This window comes from Amblyraja radiata, chromosome 10 (assembly GCF_010909765.2).
Source record: "Amblyraja radiata isolate CabotCenter1 chromosome 10, sAmbRad1.1.pri, whole genome shotgun sequence".
NCBI classification, from domain to species: domain Eukaryota; kingdom Metazoa; phylum Chordata; class Chondrichthyes; order Rajiformes; family Rajidae; genus Amblyraja; species Amblyraja radiata.
In genome coordinates, this window is record NC_045965.1 from 44,500,591 (window position 1) to 44,528,154 (window position 27,564).

At 39.0% G+C, this 27,564-nt stretch overlaps 1 protein-coding gene across 1 annotated transcript in view; it reads right to left on the reverse strand.

The window, feature by feature from the left end:
• The window catches only part of eri3 (ERI1 exoribonuclease family member 3), a 298,681-nt gene that overhangs the window by 214,332 nt on the left and 56,785 nt on the right, over window positions 1-27,564 (reverse strand). The window contains exon 6 of the mRNA XM_033028710.1: window positions 9,851-9,923. Within this exon, the coding sequence (XP_032884601.1) occupies window positions 9,851-9,923 (73 nt within the window). The remainder of the gene's footprint in view (window positions 1-9,850; window positions 9,924-27,564) is intronic.

The following is a 27,564-nucleotide window of genomic DNA, read 5'->3' on the forward strand; positions in this document are numbered from 1 at the left end:
GGGATGTTAAGGCAAATTCCTGACTGTTCACTCAGATTGATGTAACAAGTCCCAATGCACTACATGGAAGAAAAGCAAAGGGACTATACTCTACCTCCAGGGATGCTGCCTGACCCACTGAGTTACTCAAGCACTTTGGGCCCATTCTTTCCTAAAGGGTATATATATCCAGTGCCCTGCGCAATATTTATTAATTATTATCCTGCAGTTGAATAATTGCTCAATATAAACCCAAGGATACTATTTGCAGGGGTCTTGGTGATGGTATTGTTACTGAATGTCATGCATTGGAAGTAAGACATTTTCACATTGAAGATGGTAGTTGCCTGGCATCATTGATGGATGAATGTGATTTGTCAAGTCTTGGCCAGGTCAGAACATTATCTAAGTTTTACCACCAGCAGGCATTCTTGGATTCATTTTCTGAAGAGTTATGAATGGAATAAAAAATTGTGAAATCATCAGCAACGAAGATTGTTGAAAGGGCAGCTGAAAACGATTGGTGTAGGGAAATAACCCTGAGGACTACAGCAATGCCCTTGGGGTCAGATGCCCATTGATTTCAGCTTTACCAGGACTTCTTGATGCCAAAGTTCATGCAGTTAGGTGAGTGTGGCTGCCCTTAACAGGTGAGAGTCACAAAAGGCAAGGAACAAGTCTTCATTTTGATATTATCACCTCTATCTCACTTTAAAGAGCATAGTTCCCCATTTATCTTTCATTATCTTTATTTTTAGTACTGTTATTCCCATCCATGTTCACTTTTTGTTTGACTTATTTTCTCTTGCAACTATACTGTTGCTTTTTATATCCCTCAGGCTGCTGGATTTCCACTTTTGCTTTCATTTTTTAAGGCTTTTCCTTTTATTGCTTACCATGGTGAGCCAACTAGTCAAGTGCAGCCTTTGCCTTCTAGAGGTATGTGCAGGTTTACAAGTGCTTAATTGATATTTTTCACTCTAAGTCTAAGTGCCTATCCATCATCACTTCTGTCTAGTTTATTAAAATGAATTAATCTCTCATCGCTTTCAAGTCTGCCTTACTTAAAGTAGAACCCTGGTTTTGGCTCTCCTTCTCAAAAACAAACACAACTTTTATTTTTGCAAAATCCTCCCTTGTTTGTTAACTCTGGCTACCAGCCTATCACCAAATCTAGTAAATATGTACCCGAGTTAGTTCTAGAAACTATTGCTTATACCAATTAAAACTGTTCTGCAGCCCCAGGTCCATGTGAGAATTAATATCTCCCATTATTACCATATTGTGTTTGCAGTCTGCTTCCCTATGCATTCTCAACTCCATTATTATCACCTTTTGCTGAGTGACTGCATTTCACAAATTATTTTCTGCTTGAAGTACTGCAATAGTCTGAAGCAGTGACCTTAAATGGAGGACTTCACATAAAAATGTTTAATCCATATAACTCAGCTTAGTTTAAATTCAAAACTAAGATAGGACTTTATTTAAAATATTCATGTTTAGCGTATAAATTTCAAGCATGGAAAAATGTAAAATACCTGTATGCACTACATAGAAAACAAATTTAAAGAACTAAATGTAACGTTTTAAAAAAAAAGTTACAGCATTGAAACAGCCCCTTCAGCTCATGGAGTCTACATCGAATAAAGCACCCATTTATACATATCCTACATATACTAGACAAATTACCCCTGATTCTACCATCACACCAACCTACACACCAGGGACAATGTATAGTTGCCAATTAACCAACAAATCCACATATTTGTGACATAGGAAGAAGCCGAGCACCCAGAGGAAGTTCACACAGGGAAAATATGCACACTTTACTCAGCGTTGCAGATTAGGATCAAACCCAGGTTGCTGCTGAGGCAACATAGGGCAATCATGCCACTTTTAGTAATATATACTAGATGATTTAAGTAAGGATTAAATCAATTTGTATGAAGGAATTAAAACAGAAAGTTCAGGAAATACTCATTAGGTCAGGCATCATCTGTGAAGAGACAAACTTAATATTTCAGATTAACAACCCTTCATCAGAACTAGTCCTGGTTCTGATGAAGGGCCACTAAGATGAAATATTAGCTCTGTTACTTTCTCCACAGATGCTATGTAACATGCTGAATATTTTTTGCAAATTCTGCTTTTATTTCAGATTTCCAGCATTTGCAGATTTTTAATTTTCAATTATTATTTGAATTCATTGTTATTTTGAATTCAGTCATAGCTTTGTATTAATCTAGATTTAACAATATTAGATATTAACAATATACAATATTAATATTTGACATTAAATGAATAACTGTAGTTATACTTGTTAATGTGTGGTTCAATAGCGGAGGTGTTTTTCCAGAAAATATCTGCATTGAGGAATTCAATTATGTAGAGAGCCTGCAGAAATCAAGATTTTTTTCCTTACGATGTCATAAAGCATAGAACACATTGTGGCTCTTCGACCCACAATATCAGTGTGAAACACGATGCTAAGACCAACTCTTATCTGCCTGCCCATAATCCATATCCTTCCATTCCCTGCATATCCATGTACCTATCTAAAATCCACTTAAATGCCATCATAGTATTTAGGATATATCATCAACATATATATAGTGTTTCCTAAATTATCTGAGATCTTGATATCGTAGGAAAGGAGAAAATGTTTCCTCTGGCAGATTATTCAACAACAAAAGGGTAATCTAAGATAATTGACAAAATAATATGTTATGTGTGACCATCTACAATTGCTGCTGCAGACATGCGAGGCTTTACATTCTATATGATTTAGTAATTTTATGTGCAGAATGACAAAACAGATTTACTTTCAAACATTCACTTTTTTTTCCTTTTTTCAACCTATATCTAATTACCATTCCAGCAATTCCACTAATTGCTGCAGCTAGACATGATAGCTAAAAGCCATATTTAAGACAAAAGCATTTTTTTTTAACTCAGCATAGGGAAGGGCCTCGTGACTTCTACTAGTCCTCTGGCAAACTATGGAAGATTCAATAGCTGTCAAAATACAGAATGATCTTTATACTTTGAACAGGTCTTTATCTGAAGAGCTTTAGTTATTAAATTGTGTATCTTTTATTTTGACTCACCACTTATCCCCATTATGAACCGCTTAACTAACCTTCTTTAAAATAAATCTGTTATGGCTATAGGACAAAAAGATGATTAAAGCAGCAGACAATTGCAGAGTCCTTTAAATCAGTTTGAAGTCAACCACTCCAGCATGTAACCTTGTGCATCTTCACGACAGCTATTTATAGGGGAGGCTTTAAAATAACTCGGACTTCAATCATCAGGGTATAGAATTTTATCACACTAAGTCCTTTTAACGCCTTATATATCTTTTGTTTATTTTTTTTGTTTACATACTGCTATTTGCAGCATGTACAATCTTGATTTATTAACTATGATGTCAATTGTTCTAAATCTTAACAATTCATATCATTCCCACTACGAGTGATCATAAGTAGATTCTTTAGACATATACAACTATTAATTTTAAGATTAGGAATTAGAAAACTAAGATTATGCACTAGAATTATAAACTATTTCATCATAATTCAGCTCCCAACTGCACCCTTTTCAATTCTTATGCATCATTCAAATGATGTCATTCCAGCTCAGATTCAAGCTAATGGTCAATGGCAGAAACACTCCATTACTGTTGATTTACACATCATGGGGAAAATCTGACAAACCACAGTGTTATATTCAAATACTAAGGACGGTTTGTGAATATCCCCAAAATGAGCCCATTTCTTCTAAAAATACAGTATCCAGTCACTTCAAATGATTTCCGTTGAAATACTAATAAGGAAATTAAAATTAAAAGTTTCAAGATGCAATGTTATATCATGGCATTGTTATGAAATGTTGTTCTAGGCACATGCATGGAAAAACAATTCATGTCATGTGATCATTCTGCGAATACCACACAATCTTTATCAGACTGTATTGTGGATTAAAATTGGATTTTAGTCTCAAGAGTAAATAACAAAAGATAACTTACAAGTACGAATATTGGGTGCTGTGAAAAATAGAAAGAATACAATAGTGCAGTAGATTGCCATTTATTTTAAGGTTGGAATAAACACGTATTATTGCAACAATTTGGCACTGGCCTGCAACTGTCCTGTTTCTACTTTCTGATATTTCTCTCTTATTCGTGTGTGTCCTTTAAAAGCTCTATCAAAATACATCTCCAACACTTTTGTTCCTATATTAACTCATTTTCCTTTAAAACAGTTTCTCCTCAGTGCCTATCCCATGGTGATTTACAATGTCATGAAAACACTGCGTAAAATACAAAGTATCGCTGTGCATTGACTACAAGATACCTGTTGTCGGCACCAAATGCTAAATGTGAAAAACAATTATTTCTCCCGTTTAACTTTGTTAGTTGAATACAACATTCGAACAGAAATGCTTTTTGAACTTGATAACAAAGCTGCATTGCCCAAACCAAATAAACCCTCAAGTTGGTAGTTTGCATAGAAAAAATAGGAATGACAAAATAAAATCAAGGACATTTTATACACTATTGGCTAAAAATGTATGCATTAAGTCAAATAATCAATAATGTTTCAATATGCACAAATTTTTGAGTTTACGTATGAATTACCTTAACTACCGTCTGAAAGTAGGTGGCCAGTTAAAATCAATTAGGTTATTTACTTGCAGGAAGGCCACTAGCATAAAACTGTTCAATATGTTAATACACTTTACTGAGCATATGACAAGAGCAAGTGCCCAAACTAAGTTTCTGCATATGCATACTCTGAAATGAGGATGATATGAGAAGTTGTGCAGTAATTCTGGGAATAAGTCAGGATTCATGTCCTCATTTCCAAAGGCAGACAGAATATTCCACTCCAACTTATCTTGCTATACACTTACCTCGAGTTACAAACAGGACCAATGTTGTATATTCTTTTGCTAAAGAAATCTCAAACTTGGCACTAGTCATATATTTTACTACAAGTGATGGGTTTTAATGCATAATAAACTAAATAACCTGAAACAAATTCATATTCTTATTTTTTGTGTGAAACATACTGCTCCATTTCGCAAAAGGGACAGAAACAGCTTTAAGCCAGTGGACACAACATAAAAAAGCAGAGCACACTGCTCTGATTGGCGAAACTGATTGCAAAATTATGCCTAACAACAAGTGGTAATGATGATAATAGACAAATGCTTAAGAAGCTTGCTGTATAATCTTTGACGGGTACATTAAAAAGGATACTATTGAAGCAAGGCAATTCACAAAATAATATCATATGTAGATATTAAATTACTACAATGATGTACTGTTAGGGTTTTAATCCTTTCCCATCTTTAAGTTTCGCTACATCTAAAATGTTGCTGCATTCCATGCTACCTCATGCTATTTTCATCAAGTCCCAGTAACCCATCACTCCTGCCCTTGCCAACCTAGACTAACTTCAAATCTTCAATGTTTTAAAAGTAAAGTTCTCATTACTCTTCAAATTGGCAATCTCCTTTGGACAATGACATTACTGACATCACCGTTCCCACATATCCCAAGCTGCCCATCCTTTGTTCCTAGTAGATTTGAATATATTTGGGTTCTCTTTTAACCATCACTGCTCATCAAATTAATCTTCTCTAATATTTTTTTTTTAATGCATCCAAAAAACAGATTATTGAGTAGATATTAAACATTTCAACACAATCGGTCTATCCACTAATATACTGATGGGTAAGTGGTTGGACAAAGAAAGAAAGCAAGAACGTGACAAAATGAGGTGGAGAATGAGGGAACGATCTATGTATCTGAAATGGTTAGATAATTATATTTATTCACATTGTATGAATATAAATGTACCTTGCGATGATTAGCACATATTTAATGTGATGTAATTTTAAATATAAACACCATCTACAACCTCTTGATCACTATCCTGACAAGAAAACAAGTTGTAAGAGATTAACTTGCGATTTGTACAGTTCTCTTTCAGGCTTGCTGGCTGTGTATGCAGTGAACATCAAGTTATTGACAAATTCTACCCCTTGCCTAAGCAATTCCTAGATCTCACTGTTACAAATTTGCAGTCAAAACAGATGCTTGCCATCTGCAAAGTGACACATAAGCTCTTCCCTCTTATCTCCTTTGGCTGTATGTTAATCAGAACTCTGCTCAGTGCTTTCCTCATCTCAACGTTATTATGCAGCTGCTGACCCTTTCTGAAAGAGTCAACCTCCAGTCAATATTCAGGAAAGGTTGATGAGAAAGGACGAACATTGTAGGGTTAAGGAGGGGGCATTTACTAAAACAAAACTCAGATATTTAGTCACAAGCTGTGTTGAATACAAGCAAACACATTACAATATAGTGTACAAGTATAAGATGCAAGTTATTCTGTACAAATTATTAAGCAATAGCTAAGAGAAAGTTGGAGATGCTAAAGTGAAGAAATCTCCTATCTTCATGACACAGTGAAAACTTGGTAATTTTCAGTCACATAACCAAAGAAAATCTTTTAAATGAAATACTGAAAGGTTTCATAAAGCTGAAATCCAATTTAAATCTGCCCCATCTTTAAACAATGTTCTGCTTCAGGTAAGACCTCAGGCAATTTTTCCCTCCTTCGTGAAACCAAAACTGCCATTGTCGATGCTTGAAATTTCAGACTCTAGACAAGCATCTGAGTAGCAAACAAATACCTCACATTGTCTTCTCGATTTCTTTAATGTCATTATTGCAGACATGCTGCAGATCAATTCTCTTGAACAGATATTTACAGTCATAGCAGGACAGAAAGGAGTGCCAATGTTATTGATCTCAAAATGACAAAACAGCAGGATCATTCTGCCAGCTTCACCCAGTTCTTCACCTTAGTTCTACACTAAAAGGATACTAGGTCAGGTAACCTGTGCAAAAACTAAGTTTACAGTCTGCAATAATCTTATTACTTGAAAGATACTGGATGTCTGTTTTATTTAAATACTAGACCCGTTGGGTCCCTGTCACACGGAAGGCCTGGTCCCCTAACGCAACCCGTTCCCCACGCAATATTCCACCACTCACCCGTTCCCCCAACGCAATTTTCCACCACTCACGCCTATCCCCCTCCCATCAAATCCACCTCCCTGTCCCCGTCTCCCTCTACTCCCCCCCCATCCCACCTTGCCCATCACCCCAGACCCCTTCCACTCCCCTCCCTACCCCCCTGCACTCCACCACCCCTTTATCCAACTCCCTCCCTCTTTCCCCCCTCCCTCATCCCTCTCTCCCCTCTCCCCCCCTCCTCCCACTCTCCCCTCTCCCTCCTTCATCCCTCTCTCCTCCCCCCCCCCTCCCTCCCTCATCGCTCTCTCCCCCCTCCCTCTATCCTCCCTCCCCCCCCTTATCTATCTCGCCCCCCTCCCTCATCCCTCTCTCCCCCCCTCCCTCCATCTTCTCTCCCCCACCCTGTGCTGTGGGCCGGGCTGCGGCACTCCCTCTCTTCGTGTAATGGTGTGATGCGTTAGGACCACACCCAGTGTCTGCGCCCGTGGGCAGGAACCGCTGGAGCGCTGCCCGTCCCCGGCCCCACGGTGTCCCTCACCCGCGGGTAGACAGCAGGGCTCGGCTCTGTCGCCCCCCCATCTCCCTCTACCACACCATCTCCCTCCTCCCCATTTCCCTCATCCTCCTCCCCCCACTCCCATTCCATGCCCCAGCACCTACCCATGTCACAGAGCAGCGCCAGGGCCTGGAACTCGGCCTGGTTAGAAACATAGAAAATAGGTGCAGGAGTAAGCCATTCGGCCCTTCGAGCCTGCACCGCCATTCAATATGATCATGGCTGATCATCCAACTCAGTATCCTGTATCTGCTTTCTCTCCATACCCCCTGATCCCTTTAGCCACAAGGGCCACATCTAACTCCCTCTTAAATATAGCCAATGAACTGGCCTCAACTACCTTCTGTGGCAGAGAATTCCAGAGATTCAACACTCTCTGTGTGAACTCTGGTTCTTGTACTTGGCCCGGCCTAGGTTGTAGGCGGCCGAAGCACTCACAGACCTCGCCCTCAATGGAGCCGGGCTCGCTGTGCCGGGGGTGGGGTGAGGGTGGCGGGTGGCCGAGAGCGGCCCGTAGAGCAGGAAGCGGAGGCTGTGCTGCAGGATGGTGGCAGCCGGGCGGCCCCGAGGCGCTGGTACACCTTGATCTGGCCCCGGGCTTGGTCACGACTCCAGCCCTCAGCTCGTCCCTTGGTACCAGCCCAGGCCCAGTTCCCGGGCTCGTCCTTGGCCCCATCCCGGCCCAGTAACCCGGGCTCAGCCCGCGGCACCACCCTCCCAACCAGGTACTGCATGGCTGCAGCTGCTCAGGAGGCGGCGCTACTTCTTGACCATGGGGACCTCCAGCCGATTGACAGCGGACGTGGTCAATCAGTACGGCGATGGTCCCGGCGGCGCCCCTTCCTGACTGACAGGAGAGGAGACCAATCTGCGTGGTGGAGACCAATACCATCGATTGGAATGAAACGTGTTGCACTCGCAGCACAGAAGAATGGTGAGTAAGCTGGCGAATAATCGTAGTGCTATCGCGTACCGTTTTTGCGCAAATAGAAAAACCATGCAAACCAGAAGTGCCCAAGATCAGTTTTTGTTATGTATAGATTTAAAACAATTTTTCTTTTTTGCACAAATATGTCAGATTTAGAACAGATAGGGAAAAAAACAAAATCAGTAAATCACTTTTGAAATCAGAATCAACTTTTTTTTAAATTATTTAATCACCTGGCTGTTATATGCACCATAGGGCAAATGTCCAATAAACCTGAACCCATGATTGCAATAAAAAATAATTAGTTACTCAAATGAAAGTTCAGGTGATTTGCTTCTCTGTTGTATTTGTAGGATTCTGAACTCAAACAGCAAATTTTAATAATTTATTAAATATTTTGCAATAATGTCTGAAGGGATTATTTAAAAAACTAATAAAATTGATACTGATATTGATTATGATATTGATTATTGAGTCTATGAACTACTCAAGCAGTATGCTCCTATCAAAATAATAAATACATAAAATAAAAAGAGCTGTACATTATAAGCAAAAGCTACACAGACAAATAAACAGTTCAGATGGTTAATAATATCAAAAGTTGCAGTCTATTTACATTCTCAGAAATAAAACCTAAATTTGTGGATATAATGATGGATGGTGGAAAAGGAAGTGTGTAAGTTCTGAAGGAAAAACAGCCCAAAAAGTGCAAAATTAGATCATTTAAGGGTTAATGGAGGATCTGTGCCTTTGTCCTCTTACTTTCAAGATTTTTTTTTATTGTTCCCTGATTTAAGAGTTCTCCTTTCTGCACTGACAGTACGGTATTTCTCGCCAGCAGATTATAAGTCACTCTGGGCTATTATTCAAGTACAAAGTCTTGGCCCCTCTGCATTTAGACCAAATATAATATCCTCCATGCATACATTATCTGTCTTTCTATTATCTGGTATGATTTCTGAATTAAATTTCAGCAATGTAATATTGGCTTGAAGAGAGAATTTCTTTATAGGCTAGTCAAAGGTTAAAATACCAATCAAAATAACACTGCATATGCGCCAAGACATTTTAATATTCCTAAACCCTGTGATTGTAAGGACATAATATTTTTTCCTGATTACCCCAAAGGCAACACATGCTTACAAGACAGCTACGAGGGAAACTTCTAAGTTCAGATTGTATATAATATCATATTTAGCTGTGACACAAGAAGAAGATCCCAGTATCAGAATAATACCAGGCTTAGAGCCATCATCTCATTTCAATGTAAATAGGATTGGCCATTAAGCATCTCTAAGTCCTCATCCTTGAAAACACTGTCTGCTACTCAAAGTACCTTTTTGAGATTAATCCACTTCTTGAAGTAATCAGGAACTGGCAGACCCAAGTACTGGCATTGTCCTGGCAGCCTAAGAGAAAAAGGGAAAATAGAGTTTGATTGTATTACAGTACAGGCCTTTTTTATTAAGCTCTTACAATGGTTGTTAGATTATGGAGTTAAATTTAAGCCAAGTTTCTATCTAAACACTTAAAGATCCACTGAATTGGAAATCTGAAATGCTGCTTCGTATTTAAAAATCTTAACATAAATAAGCCTCAACATTTTACTACAACAAACTATATTGACGATTTAAACACTGTGATATTAACATAAACATTGAATACGTATACAAAATGTACATATTAATATAATCTTTATAGGAAAGCCACCTAAAAAATTCTAATGTAACTATTTATCCAACAATACAGACCTTGTAATGGGATTCCTACACTAGGAAGAAATTGACTTATGATTAAGCATTTTCTAAGGCATGATAGATCTCAGCTAAATGATAAAACTGACAATCAATAAAATATAGAACAATCGTAGTAGCTTGTCGAATTATAAAAACATTTTTTAAATGTTATTATACAATATGTTATTTGTTGATGGGTTTTATAAAATATGTAATAGACATAATTTTATAATTAAAATCAAACTAATTTGAATTTCATACAGTTTTGGTTGGACTTTAAGTACATTTTCAGGGTTCCAAGGCAGTTGTTGCCAGACAGACCAGCAATTGAACTTTTAATCTGTGTATGCTGCGATAAATTAACTACATAGAGAAAATCAATATTTCTTAAGAAAGTTCAAGGCTGTAATCAAATAAACTTGTTCAAATCTATATATTATTATCTATATACTTATAAAACTCTCATCTTGTATGTGTTTTTTTTGTATCTTCGTCAGAAATTATTCCACTTTCTTACTCACACTTATCCCGTCCACGCCATAATCAGGTTCCCTTCAGATTTCCTGTTATATTTCACATTATTGATGATTAAAGTTTTTTAAAAAAGCCAAAAATGGCCTCTGAGAGCATCTTCCAGCAGCTTCCAGTGATGATGTCACAATGCCATATCACAGTCCACCAATCACAATGGGCTCTCATTTACACCTGCCGAGTGCGACAATGACATCACAATGGGATGTTGTCAACGTTAATAGCTTGTAGGGGAGGTTGCCAACGGTAATGGCAGCAGAAGCTTGGAGGAGAATGCTGCGCGCCGCCATTGAGATTGAGGGAGAGGGAGAGAGAGTTGCGTTGGGGGAACTGGTGAGTGGTGGAATATTACTTGGGGGTTGCCAACGGTAATGGTAGCAGCAGCTTGAAAGAGAATGCTGCGCGTCACCATCTTCAGTCCGACTGGGCCGCAGAAGGTGGCCGGGGGGGGGTGGGGGGAGTGTGTGACCGGGGGTGTTGATGAAAGTCGAGTCTATTAATTGACTCAAAGGTTGATTGGCGTTTTACAAAGAAATTCCAGAACCTTCCTCCGACGCTGCCCGCAACCCCCCCCCCCCAACACACACACACACACACGTCGAGTCCACGTTGCCCGTCCTCCCAACCTCCACCCCCCCTGTTTTAAACAAATTGCTCTATTTTCATTAACAGCTAACATTGTGTTTAGGTTTTTTTAATTCGAGATTTTCATTGTGTGGGGGGGGGGGGGGGGGGGGATAAGGGGGAGGGGAGGAGTGGGGGAGCAGGGGGTAGAGGGAGAGGAGTAGGAAGGGGAAAGTGGTGGAGGTGAGGAGGGAGTGTGGGGGAGGAGGGGGGATAGAGGGAGAGGAGGGGGGGATAGAGGGAGAGGAGGGGGGAGGTAGGGAGAGGGGGCAGTGGGGGAGGTGAAGAGGGAGAGTGGGAGGTGGGAAAGGAGGGTGAGGTGGGGGCATAGAGGGAGTGCAGGGGGTTAGGGAGGGGAGAGGGATTATGGAGGGAGGGAGAAAGTGAGTGACCGAGGGTATGGAAAAGGAGAGAGAGTGAGCGGTGAAGGAGGGAGTTGTGGAGGGGAGGAGGAGAGGGGAAAGAAGGGGGAGGGTGAAGAGGAGGGGGAGCGTGTACTGGGGGATGAGGGTGAATGGAGGAGGATAGGGGTAGGACGAGGGATGGCGAGGTAATGGAGGAGGGGAGGGGGAAGAGGGAGGAGGGGAAGTAGGGGGGTGAGGGGAGGAAGCAGATGAGGGTTGGCGGAGGGTGGGGAGAGGGAGGATAATGGAGGAGGGGAATAGGGGACTGAAGAGTGAGAGTGAGATGCGTTCACATTGATCTTATATTTTACAGGTTATTGCCAGTTTGAACTTTAAAAACGTCGCAGTCGCGTTCCCACTCGCCGGCTGCGCTCCACAACGGGGATCTCTTGCGTCACAACGTGAACCCGTCAGCCGTGCCTGCGCAGTTGGGGGCTCTGAGTCAATGGTGGAATATTGCCTTGAGGGACAGGCTCAACGGGTCCACACCTGGTCTAGTGTTATCCTAAAATGTAAAATGCTCATGTTTACCATCCAAAAGCAGATATTCAATTACTATCTTAAATTCTGTTTTGCTGTGATAAATATATGATTGTGAATGTATCTTGGAGTTGTTTTTCTATCTACATCAGCACAGTTTTATGTTACTAAGTGATGCAGAACCAAATATCTTTTTAAACACTGTATGCCCAGATTATTTGGTTTCAAAGACAAAATTGTAAGAACACACAGCAACCAGCATATATTTTAAATACATCTGGAGCAAATACACCCATAGTTAAAGTTTTAGGAGAACATTAAAATGAAACTATTGCTTTACAATGAAGGTTATTAGCTCATAATCTCCTTACTTTTGACATTTGCCAATGAAACTATATTTAGATCAGGGTTTCTACAGCCGTTTATTAAATGTGGTATATCTGTAATACTTGTGTTACCTCACCTCATTTGGTTATTCATGCTGCAACTGAATCTAAATTAAAACACTTCATTATATGACAAACTGTGTTTTACAAGAAGCTGTAACTGAATGGAAAATGACAGACAAAATTCAGTGTGCTGAAACATGAAAAACATGAATGATTGGCTAGCATTTTATGCTTGGACTCCAAATATTGTCTAGATAATGTGCTGGATGGGAAGTGATCTGGCCCATTTCAATTCTATGCTTGGATTGGGTATGGATTTATCTCGAGAGCAAACCATGAAGAGTGAATTCATTTAAAGGGGGGAAAAAAGGCATTGTCTGTTACATAGACAAAATTGCCTTAAATAAAGCAACTGATAATATCCAAATTAAAGAAGTCTTTAACTGCTAATTAAATAAATGTATGCATCTTTTGTGAATATAAAGCATAAATTTCTTCCCTTTCAATTTGGTTCGCACTGAATTTGCTAATAGACTTTATTAATGCTACAAAGAAATTACTGAACTAGTAACTGGATTTTAACCAATCATAAAATCTATAAATTAGAAATTTGGCTTAACGGCGGTAAATTCTAGATTACCCGTTGGAGCTAATCACTCTACAAGTGAAAACAATTGGGAGTGAAAACAATTTGGTATTATCACTGGATTGTTATGTGAAAATGCTGCAGCTGACACCATGGAAAGTAATAAACACACGTTATTTCCTCCCCCAAAATTATCAGAATTGAAAATTGCAATTTGTTTGGCATCCTAAAGCTTTTTGTAAAATAATAATAATAATAATAATAATAAATACTTTATTGATCCCCTCAGGGAAATTCAGATGTCCAGAAGCCCCCAACCAACAAACCCACAGATTCAAAACGAATGCAGACAGAAAATACATAGAATACAATGTGGACACTACCTGAGAGCAATAAATACTTAAAAAGACCAATAATTAACAGTTAAAAATTAAAAATTGCAAAATGCATCCCCCTACAGCCTAGCGGTCCGAATTATAAAATCTAATGACTGCAGGGGTGAAGGATCTCCTGAACCGCTCCGTTCTACATGGCAGGGAGAGGAGCCGGTTGTTGTTCCAAGTGCTCTTTTGACTCTCCAGAATTACATGGAACGGGATGCCCGGGGTTTTTCAGGATGACCTGCACCTTGTGCCTCATACGCCTCTCAAGCACATCCATCCCAGAGTCTACTCTCCCATCCAGCACTGAGCTAGCTCGTTTAACCAGTTTGACCAGCTTCTTGTTGTTTTTTGCACTAATGCTGTTGCCCCAGCAGACAACAGCGTAGAAAATATCACTTGCAACCACCGTGTTGTAAAACATGTGCAGCATTTCATTACACACATTGAAGGATTTGAGCCTTCTGAGGAAAAAGAGTCTGCTCTGGCCTTTTTTGTAGAGGGAGTCAGAGTTGACAGACCAGTCCAGTTTGTTATCAAGGTGCACTCCAAGGTATTTATATGTCTGCACCACCTCAATGTCAGCCCCTGCAGCGTTGACCGGCTGAAGGGGGAGATTGGACCTGCCAAAGTTAACCACCATCTCTTTAGTCTTAGTTGTGTTCAGGATGAGACAGTTCTCCTCACTCCAGGCACAAAAGGCACTGGTCAAGTTCCTGTATTCCTCCTCCTGCCCGTTCCTTACACATGCCACAATCAAATGCGACGATGAGTGTCATCTCTGAGACTAACAAGATGAACAACAAAAGCATGGTGGGACGGTGTCCATTTGGTTTTCATTCCTGAAGTAGTCACATCGGATAAAATACTCAAAGGCAGAGGAAATGATACACAGGTTCATTAGCAGTCTTTGGGCAGCAAACCATGTATTTGCCACAGGTAAAGAACTGCATTGTGTATCTAATGCAAACCAAGGGCATGTAAAACCATGTAAAATACATATAAATTCACTAAGGTGTAAACATACCTTGTATAAACTGGTTTCCTGCAGCATGGAATTTCAATAATACTAAATACTGAGAGTAAATATCATAGAAGCTGATCCTCAAAATAAAGTCCCAGCATAATGACACATGACAATAAACTCACTTGAACACTTGATGTCACAATGATTTCTTTAGTACCATCTCCAGCAATAACAGGACTTCCTGAATTAGGTTTATGTCCATAAACACAGAGGGTTATAACATCAACTGATAAGGTCACAAAATAGGCAACATTCAGCTTACTACCTGACTATGAACATCAACCACAGTACCTTCCCTCCCTACAGGACTGTCTGACTGTACCTCTCTACTCCCATTGTTTGAATAGCCTGGGTTAATTTAGTAGCAAAAAGACAAATCTACCTTATCAATGACAAGCAATTCTCCACGTAACATCATTTGTCTCTAATTTGTTGTCTTGTCATCAAATAGAGTCAGTCATACAGCATGAAAACAGGCCCTTTGGCCCAAATTGACCACGCAGCCCAACATGCCCCATCTGCACTAGTCCCAACTGCCTGCGTTTGGCCTATATCCCTCTAAACAACCTATCCATATATCCCTTTAAACCTATCCTATCCTTGGGCAACAAGAACTCCAGAAGTGATGGAGGGAAAGGAGTAGAGAGAGAGGAAAGAAAAAGAGAAAGTAGGGTAAGAATAATGAGTGAAAGGAGAAACGATAAAATTAAGGAGACAATAAACTTCAGATGCTTGAATCTTGTGCAAACGACAAACTACTGGAGGAACTTAACAGGTAAGGCAGAATCTGCAGAGATAAATTGACAGATGTTTCAGGTTATAACCCATTTTTCAGACTGATGAAGTGCAGGGGAGGTAGCTAGTAGGAAGAGGGGAGGCGAACAAGTGGCAGTAAGATCTGGCAAGTAACGGGTGAATCTAGATTAGGAGGATGTATTGGAAGATAAGTCAAGCGGGGGAGAAAAGCATAGTGAGAGTAACTAAAGCTGATGACAATAAGAATTGAAGACCAAGGGGTGCGAGTAGTGAATACTGTGGCCAAATGGAATACTGTGGCCAGTTCTTGGTAGGTTATTGGTTGTAAGAAATGTCAAAATCTTAGATGCAAATGAGATTTACTACAATGGCCAGAAATGAAAGACTGCATTTACTTATAGACAAGAGAAGCTAAAGTTGTCCTTATGAGAGTTGTTTTTGTCTGAGTTAGAACAGATTAACGGTAGAATTTATAGTGGTGCTCAAAATCAAGGATAGATTTGACACAATAAAAAAGGACAAAACGTTTCCTGTGGCAACAGGATCGGTAACTACTGATTTAAACTAATTAACAAAACAGCTGAAAGTTAAGGGCCTGCCACTAACGCGACTTTTCAGCGACTGTCTTCGACCTTCAAGCTCGATGAAACCGTGAGCTAGATCGACCGTAAACACACACACACACACACAAACACATCGCAAAGGCGGGAGCCAGGGAAAGCAGGGGAGCGCTGTCTGAAATTCACACCCGCGATGAACAGGAAGGTAAAAGACGGCTGCCACAATGTACGGTAAGTCCTTTAGAGAGAGGGGAGAGAAGGGGGGGAAGTAGGGGGGGGAGTAGGGGGGGGAAGTAGGGGGGGGGAAGTATGAGGGGGAGAGAAGGGGGGGGAGAAGGGGGAGGGGAGAAGGGGGAGAGGGAGAAGGGGGAGAGGGAGAAGGGGGGAGAGGGAGAAGGGGGGAGGGGGAAGGGGGGGGGGGGGAAGGGGGGGGGGGAGAAGGGGGGGGGGAGAGAAGGGGGGGGGAGGGGAGAAGGGGGGGGGAGAAGGAGTGGAGCCACTTTTAAGAAGCCAGATAACCTTTAATAAAGTTTAGCAGGCATTTAACATTACTGGTCGGATTTCCTTGATCCTGAAAACTCCAATGAACAAATTAAATTGCCCGGTCAGCAAAGGAGATTGCCTACGGCTACCTCGACTGCCTAGCGACCCCACTCCACTGCACTACGAGTTCAAAAGAACCATGCCGATCAATTTGTACTCCCGGAAAAAATTTCAGCATGCTGAAAGATTTTCCTCAACCAAACTGAGGCCGCCGCGAGTATGCGGGAACTTCCCTCGAGCATAAAGGAGAGTTCCAGTGAGCTCCTAGGACCTCCTTGGACCACGTGTCGACCATGCTGTGAGATTTAGTCGAGAGCAAACTCTTCTAAACTCGCAAATTAGGTCTCCGCTGTGGGAAAGCCCCTTAATGTGGAAAGAATAAATTCTCAAGAGTTATAACATAGAATGCACTACCTTAAAGGGAAATGGACAATGGCTATTTTAAGAGGAAACATATACCATGTAACTGGAAAAAAAAAACGATAAAGATATAATTTTTTCTTTTCCTGGCATCAGAACAATTGGTCTCTTTCCACGTGGCACGATGGTATTAAAACACTACAATTTCCTCTGCTCATCATTATATGCTAATGTTATTCCTCAGGAATTAACAGGCAATTATGATAGGATAAGCTTGCAACAATTATTTCAACATTGTTAATTGTCCAGTAAAATCACAATACACGAATCACAGAGCATCCTTCCAGTACCCTCCACTGGCAAAACAAAAGGACAACACTGCCCTAGAACTTCATGCTACATGTGTGGAAAGTAACCAGTATTTACATGTCATATTAAATCATCTGAATGCTTCAGTTAAAATGCAATCTGGTAATCATTCTGAATGATTCATTATTTGATGCAAACATTTGTCAGCCCTCTATCTTTATTAAAACTCCCGTGGCCCTTTGTTATGCTACCAAATATATATTCTAATATAAAATTACTTTGTGTAATCATTACTCTTTATAACCATTTCTTGGCATCTATTCATTGCTGAAAATGGAATCTTTTTTCTATATCCACTGCAACATGTTCCTAAATTTTTGAAGCACACCCCTCCCTATTGGTAATTTCAATGTATTTAATAGTACAATATTTGATGCTTTAATTTTGCAGAGGCATTTTTCTCCTCAGATCTAATTCCATTTTCTTGTTCAATCCTCATACTTCAATATTCCTTTATCTCTTTGAACTGCATACAACATCAAGGATGTAATAACAATAATTTTGTGATCTTAACAATTAGAGTTGTTACTTCAAATGATTTGAATAATTAATGAATAATTCCTGAGCTTTGTATTTTCTCACTTTTTGTTGTTGATTCGCAGTAAGTTTATTGGATATGCAATGCAAACTTCTAGCATGATTATTGCAAAAATGCTCAAGGCAACTATTGTGTAAACCCTGAAGTTTTGTTGGCTTTACAGTATAAATTACAATTAATAAACATACAACATATCCATTGGTTTACTTGAAAGTTAAATGAATGCATTTGCAATGTTATTTTTGATTATAAGAAATGCTGGTTTTCCTCAAGGTTAAGGGACAACGCTAATAATCAGTATCAAAAGTGTACCCAGATTCAACTTTACATGAAAAAGTTGTGCTGTATACACGACATGTATAAACATTAAACTGCAGAAGATGAAGGTAGCTCTCTTTTCTGGAGAGGTATCTATCTTGGTGTTCAATACTTGCACCGTTTTACTTTCCTGAGCGAATGCTGTCGATTTCTCAAAAAGACAGGATAATCAATTATAAAAAACTACTATAAGCAATATACCAAACAGATGAAAATGAGGATACATTTATAATGGACCATCACATTGTTCTAATCAGATACATTTTCATCAGATAATTTTTATTGATTGTTAAGCATCTGGCAGGAATAGTCATGTTGTACTGAGGCTTTTTTTGCAGACCCATCTATTCTCAGTCTGAGCGACATTCTTGACTTGTTTCTGAATGATTACCAATAAAAGTACACAGAATTAGTGCAGATTATCTTCTTTTTCTTTGGCAGTTCCTTGAGGTTGAAGATGACTTGCTTCCACTCCAGTTTTGTCATTGCACATCAGCCACTTCATGGTCTTAATAGACTTGAGATATTCATCCATTGGTAAGCAAATCCAAGATAATTGGAAACCAAGTTCAACTGAATAGGGTTCACACAATACAAATCCCTTCCCTCCTTTTGTTTCCTCTCCATTTATATTTTCCGTCAGTGTCTCTCTATCCTGGTTTCCCCTTCATAGTTTAGTTTAGTTGATTATTATGTTACTTGAAATGAGAGTGAAATGCTTTTGTTTGCATGCTATCCAGTCAAAAATAACTATTCATTAATATAATCAAGTTGTCCACAGTGTAAAGATAAAGGATAAAGGGCACAACATTTAATGAAATGATATAACATTGAAGTCCGATAAAGTCCAATTAAAAAAAGTTCAAAGGCCTCCAATGAGGTAGATGGGGGGGAGGGGGGGGGGGGTCAGGACTTCCCTCTAGCCAATGAGAGGACCGTCCAGTTTCTTGATAACAGGTGGGAAGAAACCCCTTCTCTCACCTCCGTGATCTTTATTCAATACTTCCTCTCAAAACACTCCACCTACCTCCCCCTTCAGCCCACAAGTATAAGCAACTAAGCATAATGATTTGCTACTATTGTAGCTATATGGGTGCAGGAACTCACAGACTGCACTCATATAGCCATATGCTTATACTGAGCTCTGTTGTAACAGGAGACTGTCCACTCTTTTATTGCATTTACTTGTAAAAATTCCCAAGGAATACCCTGACATTCAATTTCATTGGATGCAAATTAAACTCCCTCAGATAACCAGGCGACAGTTCAATAAGGGAATTATTGAGTACACACAATCATCAGATAAAATGAATGAAAATGATAACAAATGGATTTGGACAGAGGCACCATAAAGTTTCCCATTTATTGATTTAGCAGTTGGTGCTATCAAACTACTCAGAACATCCACCTAAAACAGATGTTCAGCTTCTTGAAAATCATAGAAGATTTCAGATATTGGAAATCTTAAATAAAAATAGAAAATTTCAGGATTAAATTACATCTGCCAATGCTCCATACAAGGTTTCTATTTCCTGTTGTCGTCTTCAAAAAGCCTTGCTTGCTATACAATCAGCCAACTGACCCTAGATACCATGTCTTAACCTTATGAGCAAGCCTGTCAAGTAGGAGCGAAATGTGAATGAATGAATGAATAAGTTTATTGGCCAAGTATGTAGACATACAAGGAATTTGCCTTGGTGCTCTGCTCGCAAGTAACAATACGACATACAGTAAACAATTAAGAATAAAACATAAAACATAAAACATTAAAAATAAAACATTATAGTTTAAATGTCTCACTAAAGTCAATGTATAAAATGTCTATACACCCTGCCTGCATCAAACTTCCTGGTCACTTTTTAAAAAGCAAATTCACGAGATAAAACTTCTCAATCATAAGCCCATGCCGACCCATCAATAATCAGTCCTTGCTTTTCCAAATGCAAATAAATGCTGACCCTCAGAATCGTTTCCAATAAGTTCCCCACTACTGACCAACCAGTGGTTATCTGGCTTATCCCTGCTGTTCTTCGTGAATACAGGAACAATGTCAGCTATCCTCCAGTCTTCTGGAAACTGGCCTGTGCCTAAAGAACATGCAATTATAGAACAGCAGAGCAATACTGCAGATTTAAGAGAAATGGTTAATTTACTGAACTTTTATAACTTCTCGACCTGTTCTCTCAACAGAATGGATCGGAAGTATGGTTATGGTTTGGAAAGGTTTGGAGATATGGAACTGGCGGAGGCAAACTGAACTAGCTTGGTCAAACAACTTGGGAGGCATGGACAAGTTGGGTTAAATAACTTGTTTCAGCACTGTGTGCCTCTATGACACTAAGAACCTTCTACTAACAAAGTCTATTCACCAGTAAGAAACTGTTCCCAGTTCTTATAAAAGATCACTTATCTGAAACTTTTAATCCATTTCTGTCCCCACAGATAGTGCCTGATCTGCTGAGTACTTCCAACATTTTATATGAAAAGTTCTAATAACTATGCTACCTTGTTGTTTTGTTGTTTGCAAATAATTTTAGAGTTTAGTGCTGTATCATTTTGCTACATTCTAAATGGGAGTACTAAAGTAAAAACTAAAATCTGAAACAAATTGAAAAGCATTCCATTTATTTTCTCGATGCTTTAAATGCTCCTATTTTTATTGACAACATAAGGCACTAGGTTTGAGTAACAAGGATACTCAGATAACATAGGATACTATTTAAACAAAATGATATATTTTTCTAGAATGACAACAAGGTTCAAAATACAGTGCCCTCCATAATGTTTGGGACATATACCCATCATTTATTTATTTGCCTCTGTACTCCACAATTTGAGATTTGTAACAGAAATAAATCACATGCGGGTAAAGTGCACATTGTCAGATTTTATTAAAGGGTATTTTTATACATTTTGGATTTACCATGTAGAAATTAGAGCTGTGTTTATACATAGTCCCCACATTTCAGGGCACCATAATGGCTTCACAGGTGTTTGTAATTGCTCAGGTGTGTTTAATTTCCTTCTTTATGCAGGTATAAGAGAGCTCTCAGCACCTAGTCTTTCCTCCAGACTTTCCATCACCATTGTAAACTTTTATTGCTGTTTATCAATATGAGGACCAATGTTGTGTCAACGAAAGTCAAAGAAGCCATTATGAGTGAGAAACAAGAATAAAACTGTTAGAGACATCAGCCAAACCTTAGGGTTACCAAAATCAACTGTTTGGAACATCATTAAGAAGAGAGCACTGGTGAGCTTACTAATCGCAGAGGGATTGGCAGGCCACGGAAGACCTCCACAGCTGATGACAGAAGAATTCTCCCCATAATAAAGAAAAATCCCCAAACACCTGTCCGCCAGATCAGAAACACTCTTCAGGGGTCAGGCTTGGAATTGTCAATGACCACTGTCCATGAACAGAAATACAGAGGCTACACTGCATGATGCAAACCACTGGTTAGCCTCCAAAATAGATGACCAGGTTACAGTTTGCCAAGAAGTACTTAAAAGAGCAACCACAGTTCTGGAAAAATGTCATGTGGACAGATGAGATGAAGATTAATTTATATCAGAATGATAGCAAGAGCAAAGTATGGAGGCGAGAAGGAACTGCCCAAGATCCAAAGCATACCACCTCATCTGTGAAACACAGTGGTGGGGGTGTTATGGTCTCAGCATGTTTGACTGCTGAAGGTACTGGCTCACTTATCTTCATTGATGATACAACAGCTGATGGTAGTAGCATTATGAACTCTGAAGTGTATAGACGCATCCTATCTTCTCAAGTTCAAAAATGCCTCAAAACTCATTGGCCGGCAGTTCATTCTACAGCAAGACAATGATCCCAAACATACTGCTGAAGCAACAAAGGAGTTTTTCAAAGCTAAAAAATGGTCAATTCTTGAGTGGCCAAGTCAATCTGCCCGATCTGAACCCAACTGAGCATGCCTTTTATATGCTGAAGAGAAAACTGAAGGGGACTAGCCCCCAAAACAAGCATAAGCTAAAGATGGCTGCAATACAGGCCTGGCAGAGCATCACCAGCAAAGACACCCAGCAACTGATGATGTCCATGAATCGCAGACTTCAAGCAGTCATTGCATGCAAAGGATATGCAACAAAATACTAAACATGACTACTTTCATTTACATGACAATGCTGTCCCCCAAACATTATGGTGCCCTGAAATGGGGGGGGGGGACAATGTATAAACACTGCTGTAATTTCTACCTGGTGAAACCAAAATGTATAAAAATTGCCTTTATTAAAATCTGACAATGTGCACTTTAACCACGTGATTTTTTCTATCACAAATCTCAAGTTGTGGAGTACAGAGGCATGATGGTCTTTGTCCCAATCATTATGGAGGGCACTATAAACTAAAAATATAAAATGATGGGTCTTTGTCCCAAACATTATGGGGGGCACTGAAATCTAAAAATGTAAAAGTGCCTGAATGATAAGTTTACTGAGGAATATATCATACCTGCAATTGCATACTTCATTTTCATGTTTCAGTGTACTTAACTACAAAGCACTGCATCATAGTGTTGCCCCTGCAGCTCTTTATTTAATGTTATGTACATATTGCAAATTTTGATAATTTTTGGAGACATTTTATGTGCCAGCCATTGGCAATAATGAAGGTGATTTTATGCTATTCAGTCATTGCTCCTGGGAACCAGACAAAGGCTGCCAAACACATTTTCATTAGAGCTATCAAGGCAAGGATAAGGGGGGGGGGGAGTGCTGTGGGGGTGGTGGGATGATATGGTGGTAAGTCTGTGTCTGAGACTGTATCACTTCATGCCTCAGAGATGTACTGGTATAAAATTAAAATGATTACCGTTGTTTCATGATTTAAATCCAAGTATAGAAATTATTGCTGACCTTGTTTTATTTTGTTTGAACTCTTATACTTTAGTTACAGCAATGATTTCCTCAGTTTGTATTAAATAATATTTGACTGACATAAATATGATAAAATGTGTGTTACATTTGTGTACTGATTTTCTCTCAAATCAGGATAATAAATTTATATTGCCATGATACATTTCAATGCCATAATACCTTTTGTGGAGATCACAATGCAGAAACACAAAGTTACAATTTTCTATTCTCATGCCAGTCAATAAGTAGATCAAAAATATTTTATTTGTTGATCTATTTACTGACCAGCATAAGAAAAATTAACAAAAATTTATGTACAAAAGCATTTCATTTGTTAGTAAATGCTCATATTATGTAATGTATTTTCAGCTATCAATTCAAATGCAGGAGCAGCACATCTAAATTTGATCTGTCTCACTTAATGTAAAGGAACTGCATCGATAAGAGGCTTGCAATTCATTGTTTACAAGACACATTTGATGATTTCGAAAGCTCAACATGCAAAGATATAAAATTAAAATGCTGCAGATGCTGTAAATCAGTAATAAAGATAGAAAATACTAGAAATGCTCAAGGAATTTTACAGAGAAAGCATCTGCAGATTTAAAAAAATTCAGGCTAATGCCCTTTTATTCCACTCAAGACATGTATCACTCATCCGAATGGCTACTCTATACAATTTCACCCTAATCCCAAAAAATTAAGTAATATTTGGAAACCTACCACATGTCTACCTTCAAAATGAGTTGACATTTTCAGTTATGAAGTTCAGATGGGTGGTAAACAGATAAATGGAGATTATCAAAGAGAAAATAATGTGTCCATGGATAATGTTGTAGAGTGGCAGCATATTGACAATGAAAAATTAAATCCCGGTGGTGCCTCTCTGCCAAAAGCCACAAGATTTGGTGCTTTAGCTTGTACCAAGCTAATCATAGTAAATGGCAGTGAACATGCTACAATTGACCTCCTGTGCCTCAGACAAAGGAAAGCCAAGAGTAGGGTTCCCAAAATAAATAATAAATCATTGTATCTATCTTATCAAATGAGCAGCATTCCACGTGAGAAGTGAAACACATGTATCTAATTGACGAGGGGAGCAGGGCTCAGGGGATGAAATGAGCAACTCGTGTTCCTTTGATGTTAACGTTCGCATGCTTCTTTTTTTCCACTACATTACATGTATGGCGAAAACTGAAAGTTGTTTTGATAATCAAACACAAAAAATATGATTTTTCAGCAAGTTAGGTCTCCAAGCCAGTTCAAATTCCATTCAATTGCCAACAATGCATGAGCGTTCATTGTGCAAATGTCCCATGTGAAGGTATTTTACCTTAAGAAACACTGAGCATCTCTCCCATTTTTAAGAAGTTTTAATCAGCCCATCTTGTTCCAAATAAGAAAAATGAGCCTATGCTGAAAAGATGCTAAATACTGCCACGGCAGAGGTCAATAGTCAGCCGTAAAATAATGTTAATATTCATACCTTATCATCTTATGCCATTCTGATTTACAATTGATGTTTGATGCAAAATGTGTACTTCAATGCACTTTTTAACTTTCATGAAAAAATAGTGTGAATGTAACAGCTGGAAATTGAAAGTACATTGAAATACACATTTATTATTTAACAAAATGGAAAATTATACCCTAAGCAACATTCTAGTGGAATGTTTACTATACCATCACCTGAATGTAATAATTCAAGGATGGTAAAATATTGTGTTGATTTTTTTTTCTGTTCAACTTTTGGTTCGTAGTAGATTTCCTAGCTGCTGGGAGGTCAAAGGCCAGAAGACCCTTAAAAAACTAAAGCAGAGAAAAATATCTGAAGAATATCACCAAAATGCAGCATATCCAACCACACTTTCCTGCACTGTAAACATTTCCAATTCATCTGTCTGTCACTTCCATCTAATGTTTGTGTATGCAATTGTTCCTTAAGGTCATTCTCTGGGTGATGACTGAGCACAGATTTTGTTGTGAAGCACTTATACATTTCTAAACAGTAGAGCATTTTTTTGCCATTTCCATCTGCAGTGTAACAAGTGTGTGAGCAGCACATCAGTGCTAAATGTCAGTGCCCATGAAATGGAATTTTGGCATTAAGGACTCTGAAAATAGAAAATTTGACTCCATGACAGCTGTCATCCTGTGCTAATGAAATCTGGCATCAGGCTTTTTATTTTGAAAGAAGACATTGGTTTGAGCATTTAATGTCTTTTCTAAAGTCACTCTCTCAAAAGAATGTTACTCCGGTTGCTGAAGGTGAAAACTGGTTGGACTCCAGTGGTTATAACGTTGAAATCTCCAGCACAGTGGACAAGTGATTCCATTAAAACCCAAGTGTGTGACAGTTAACCAAATGACCCAGAGGTCACATCGACAACTTCCAGGCCTCAATAAATATTGTATGAGGCTGTCAGCAGCACTATCACCTCTGTGCTCCTGGACACAGTTAGACATATATGGTAACTTCACAGAAGTGAAATATATAGATTATGTCTATGAAATGTAAAGAATGAAAACTTCTCACAATTATTTACAGAGACATCACATTTTTAACAAACAGGTTATTAAGATTTAAATTTAACAGGAGCAAACTGAATTTTTTTTCACTTAGTTTACTTTGGAATGCAAGAAAGGTATGTTTAACTCCGACAAAATGAAGTGCCACTACTAATAATGCTGGGTCAGGGAAGGAGTTGGCAGAGAAGAAAATAAGTTTTGATGCTAAATGGAACACAGCAGACTTCAAAACACACTTGGAAGATCCCCTGCCAACAACAGTATTTATCTCATCTGTGTCTGTAAGAGAAAAACAAACCTAATTACATTTTTACCTTTGAGGTTTTCAGCCCATTCTACTCATAACTGAAGACCTGATGTAGCCCAGGGAAATATTAGGAGGGTATTAATTTACAAATGATTGTCAGTCGACTGATATTCAACGTTTTTTTTAAAGAAAAGTAACCTAAGAAAGTGAATTACGAGTTTTAGCTGAAGTCTAATCCATGACAGAAAATCATTGATCCTCATATATTCATCCTCACATGCTTTAGTTCCCTATTGGTTTGAAATTGTCACATGCTGACAGTTCAGTCACCTTCTTGTGACTGAACACAAATGCTCCATCATCATTTCTCTTTCCCCCCTTTCCATTACGCAAGTAATGTCAATTTAGTTTGGGCCACAATTAAGCACTGAATTAAATAGTTTTTCCATCCCATTTCAGTTTCCTTTTAGTACAAATACCACATTATGTTTAAAAGTTTGGTATTCTCCGGTATCATGCAAATAAGATATTATTTCAAGAACCATAATCTACAAAGCTTTACTAAACAAACTTGATTTACACTATTGGTGGAACATTGTTTTGGGGATACCAATATCTACTGAATTAATTTTCACTATTGTCCTTGTGGGATTTGAATTTACATTTACAGGTTGTTAATCTAATAATGTAACAACATTAGGTAAGTAATCCTACTTGTTGATTTATGATGTGACATAACCGAACAGAAGCTTACCTGACCAGTCCCATGTTCATGACTAAAAAGCAGGACGGATGTTGAGTATTCTGCTGTGATTAACTTATCTCCTGACCCCTTCAAGGCGTCTCCACCATTTACAACTCCAAATCTGGTGTACAATGAAATTCTGGTCACAACACTCGTGAAGCTCAACTCAATCTGGGACCAAGGTAGACACAAAATGCTGGAGTAACTCAGCGGGACAGGCAGCATCTCTGGAGAGAAGGAATGGGCGATGTTTCGGGCCGAGACCCTTCTTCAGACACGAAACGTCACCCATTCCTTCTCTCCAGAGATGCTGCCTATCCCGCTGAGTTACTCCAGCATTTTGTGTCCACCTTCGATTTAAACCAGCATCTGCAGTTCTTTCTTACACACTCTATCTAGAACTAAGCAGTTAACAATATCACTCTTAAGGCTTGGATAGAGTGAATATGGAGAGGATGTTTCCACTCATGGGAGTGTCTAGGGCCAGAGGTCATAGCCTCAGAAAAGGACGTTCCTTTATGGAAGAGGAAATTCTTTAGTCAGAAGATGGTGAATTTGTGGAATACTTTGCCACAGAAGTCTGTTGAGGCCAAGTCAATGGATATTCTTAAGGCAGAGATAGATAGATTCTTGATTAATATGGGTGTCTGGGGTTATGGGGAGAAGGCAGGAGAATGAGGTTAGGAGGGAGAGATAAATCAGCTACGATTGAAGGGCGGAGTAGACTTGATGGGCCGATTGGCCTAATTCTTCTACACTTATGACATGACTCTTGGACTGAACTAAACATTTGCAATCACTATGGCTACTTAATGCACTGACTATCATAAGAATGCACAATCGTAATTCACAAAATATTTTCTAATAATGCCTTCAATGCCTCTAACCAATACCTCCAAGAAGACTGGAGCATCAACATCAATTCCAACTTTTCTTTTATGTCACTCATTCTTTCAAATTCATAATCATTTTTTCAAATTCTGAGAATAAACTTACTGGAACACCATTACAAGTACTACAATGGTTTGCAAATAA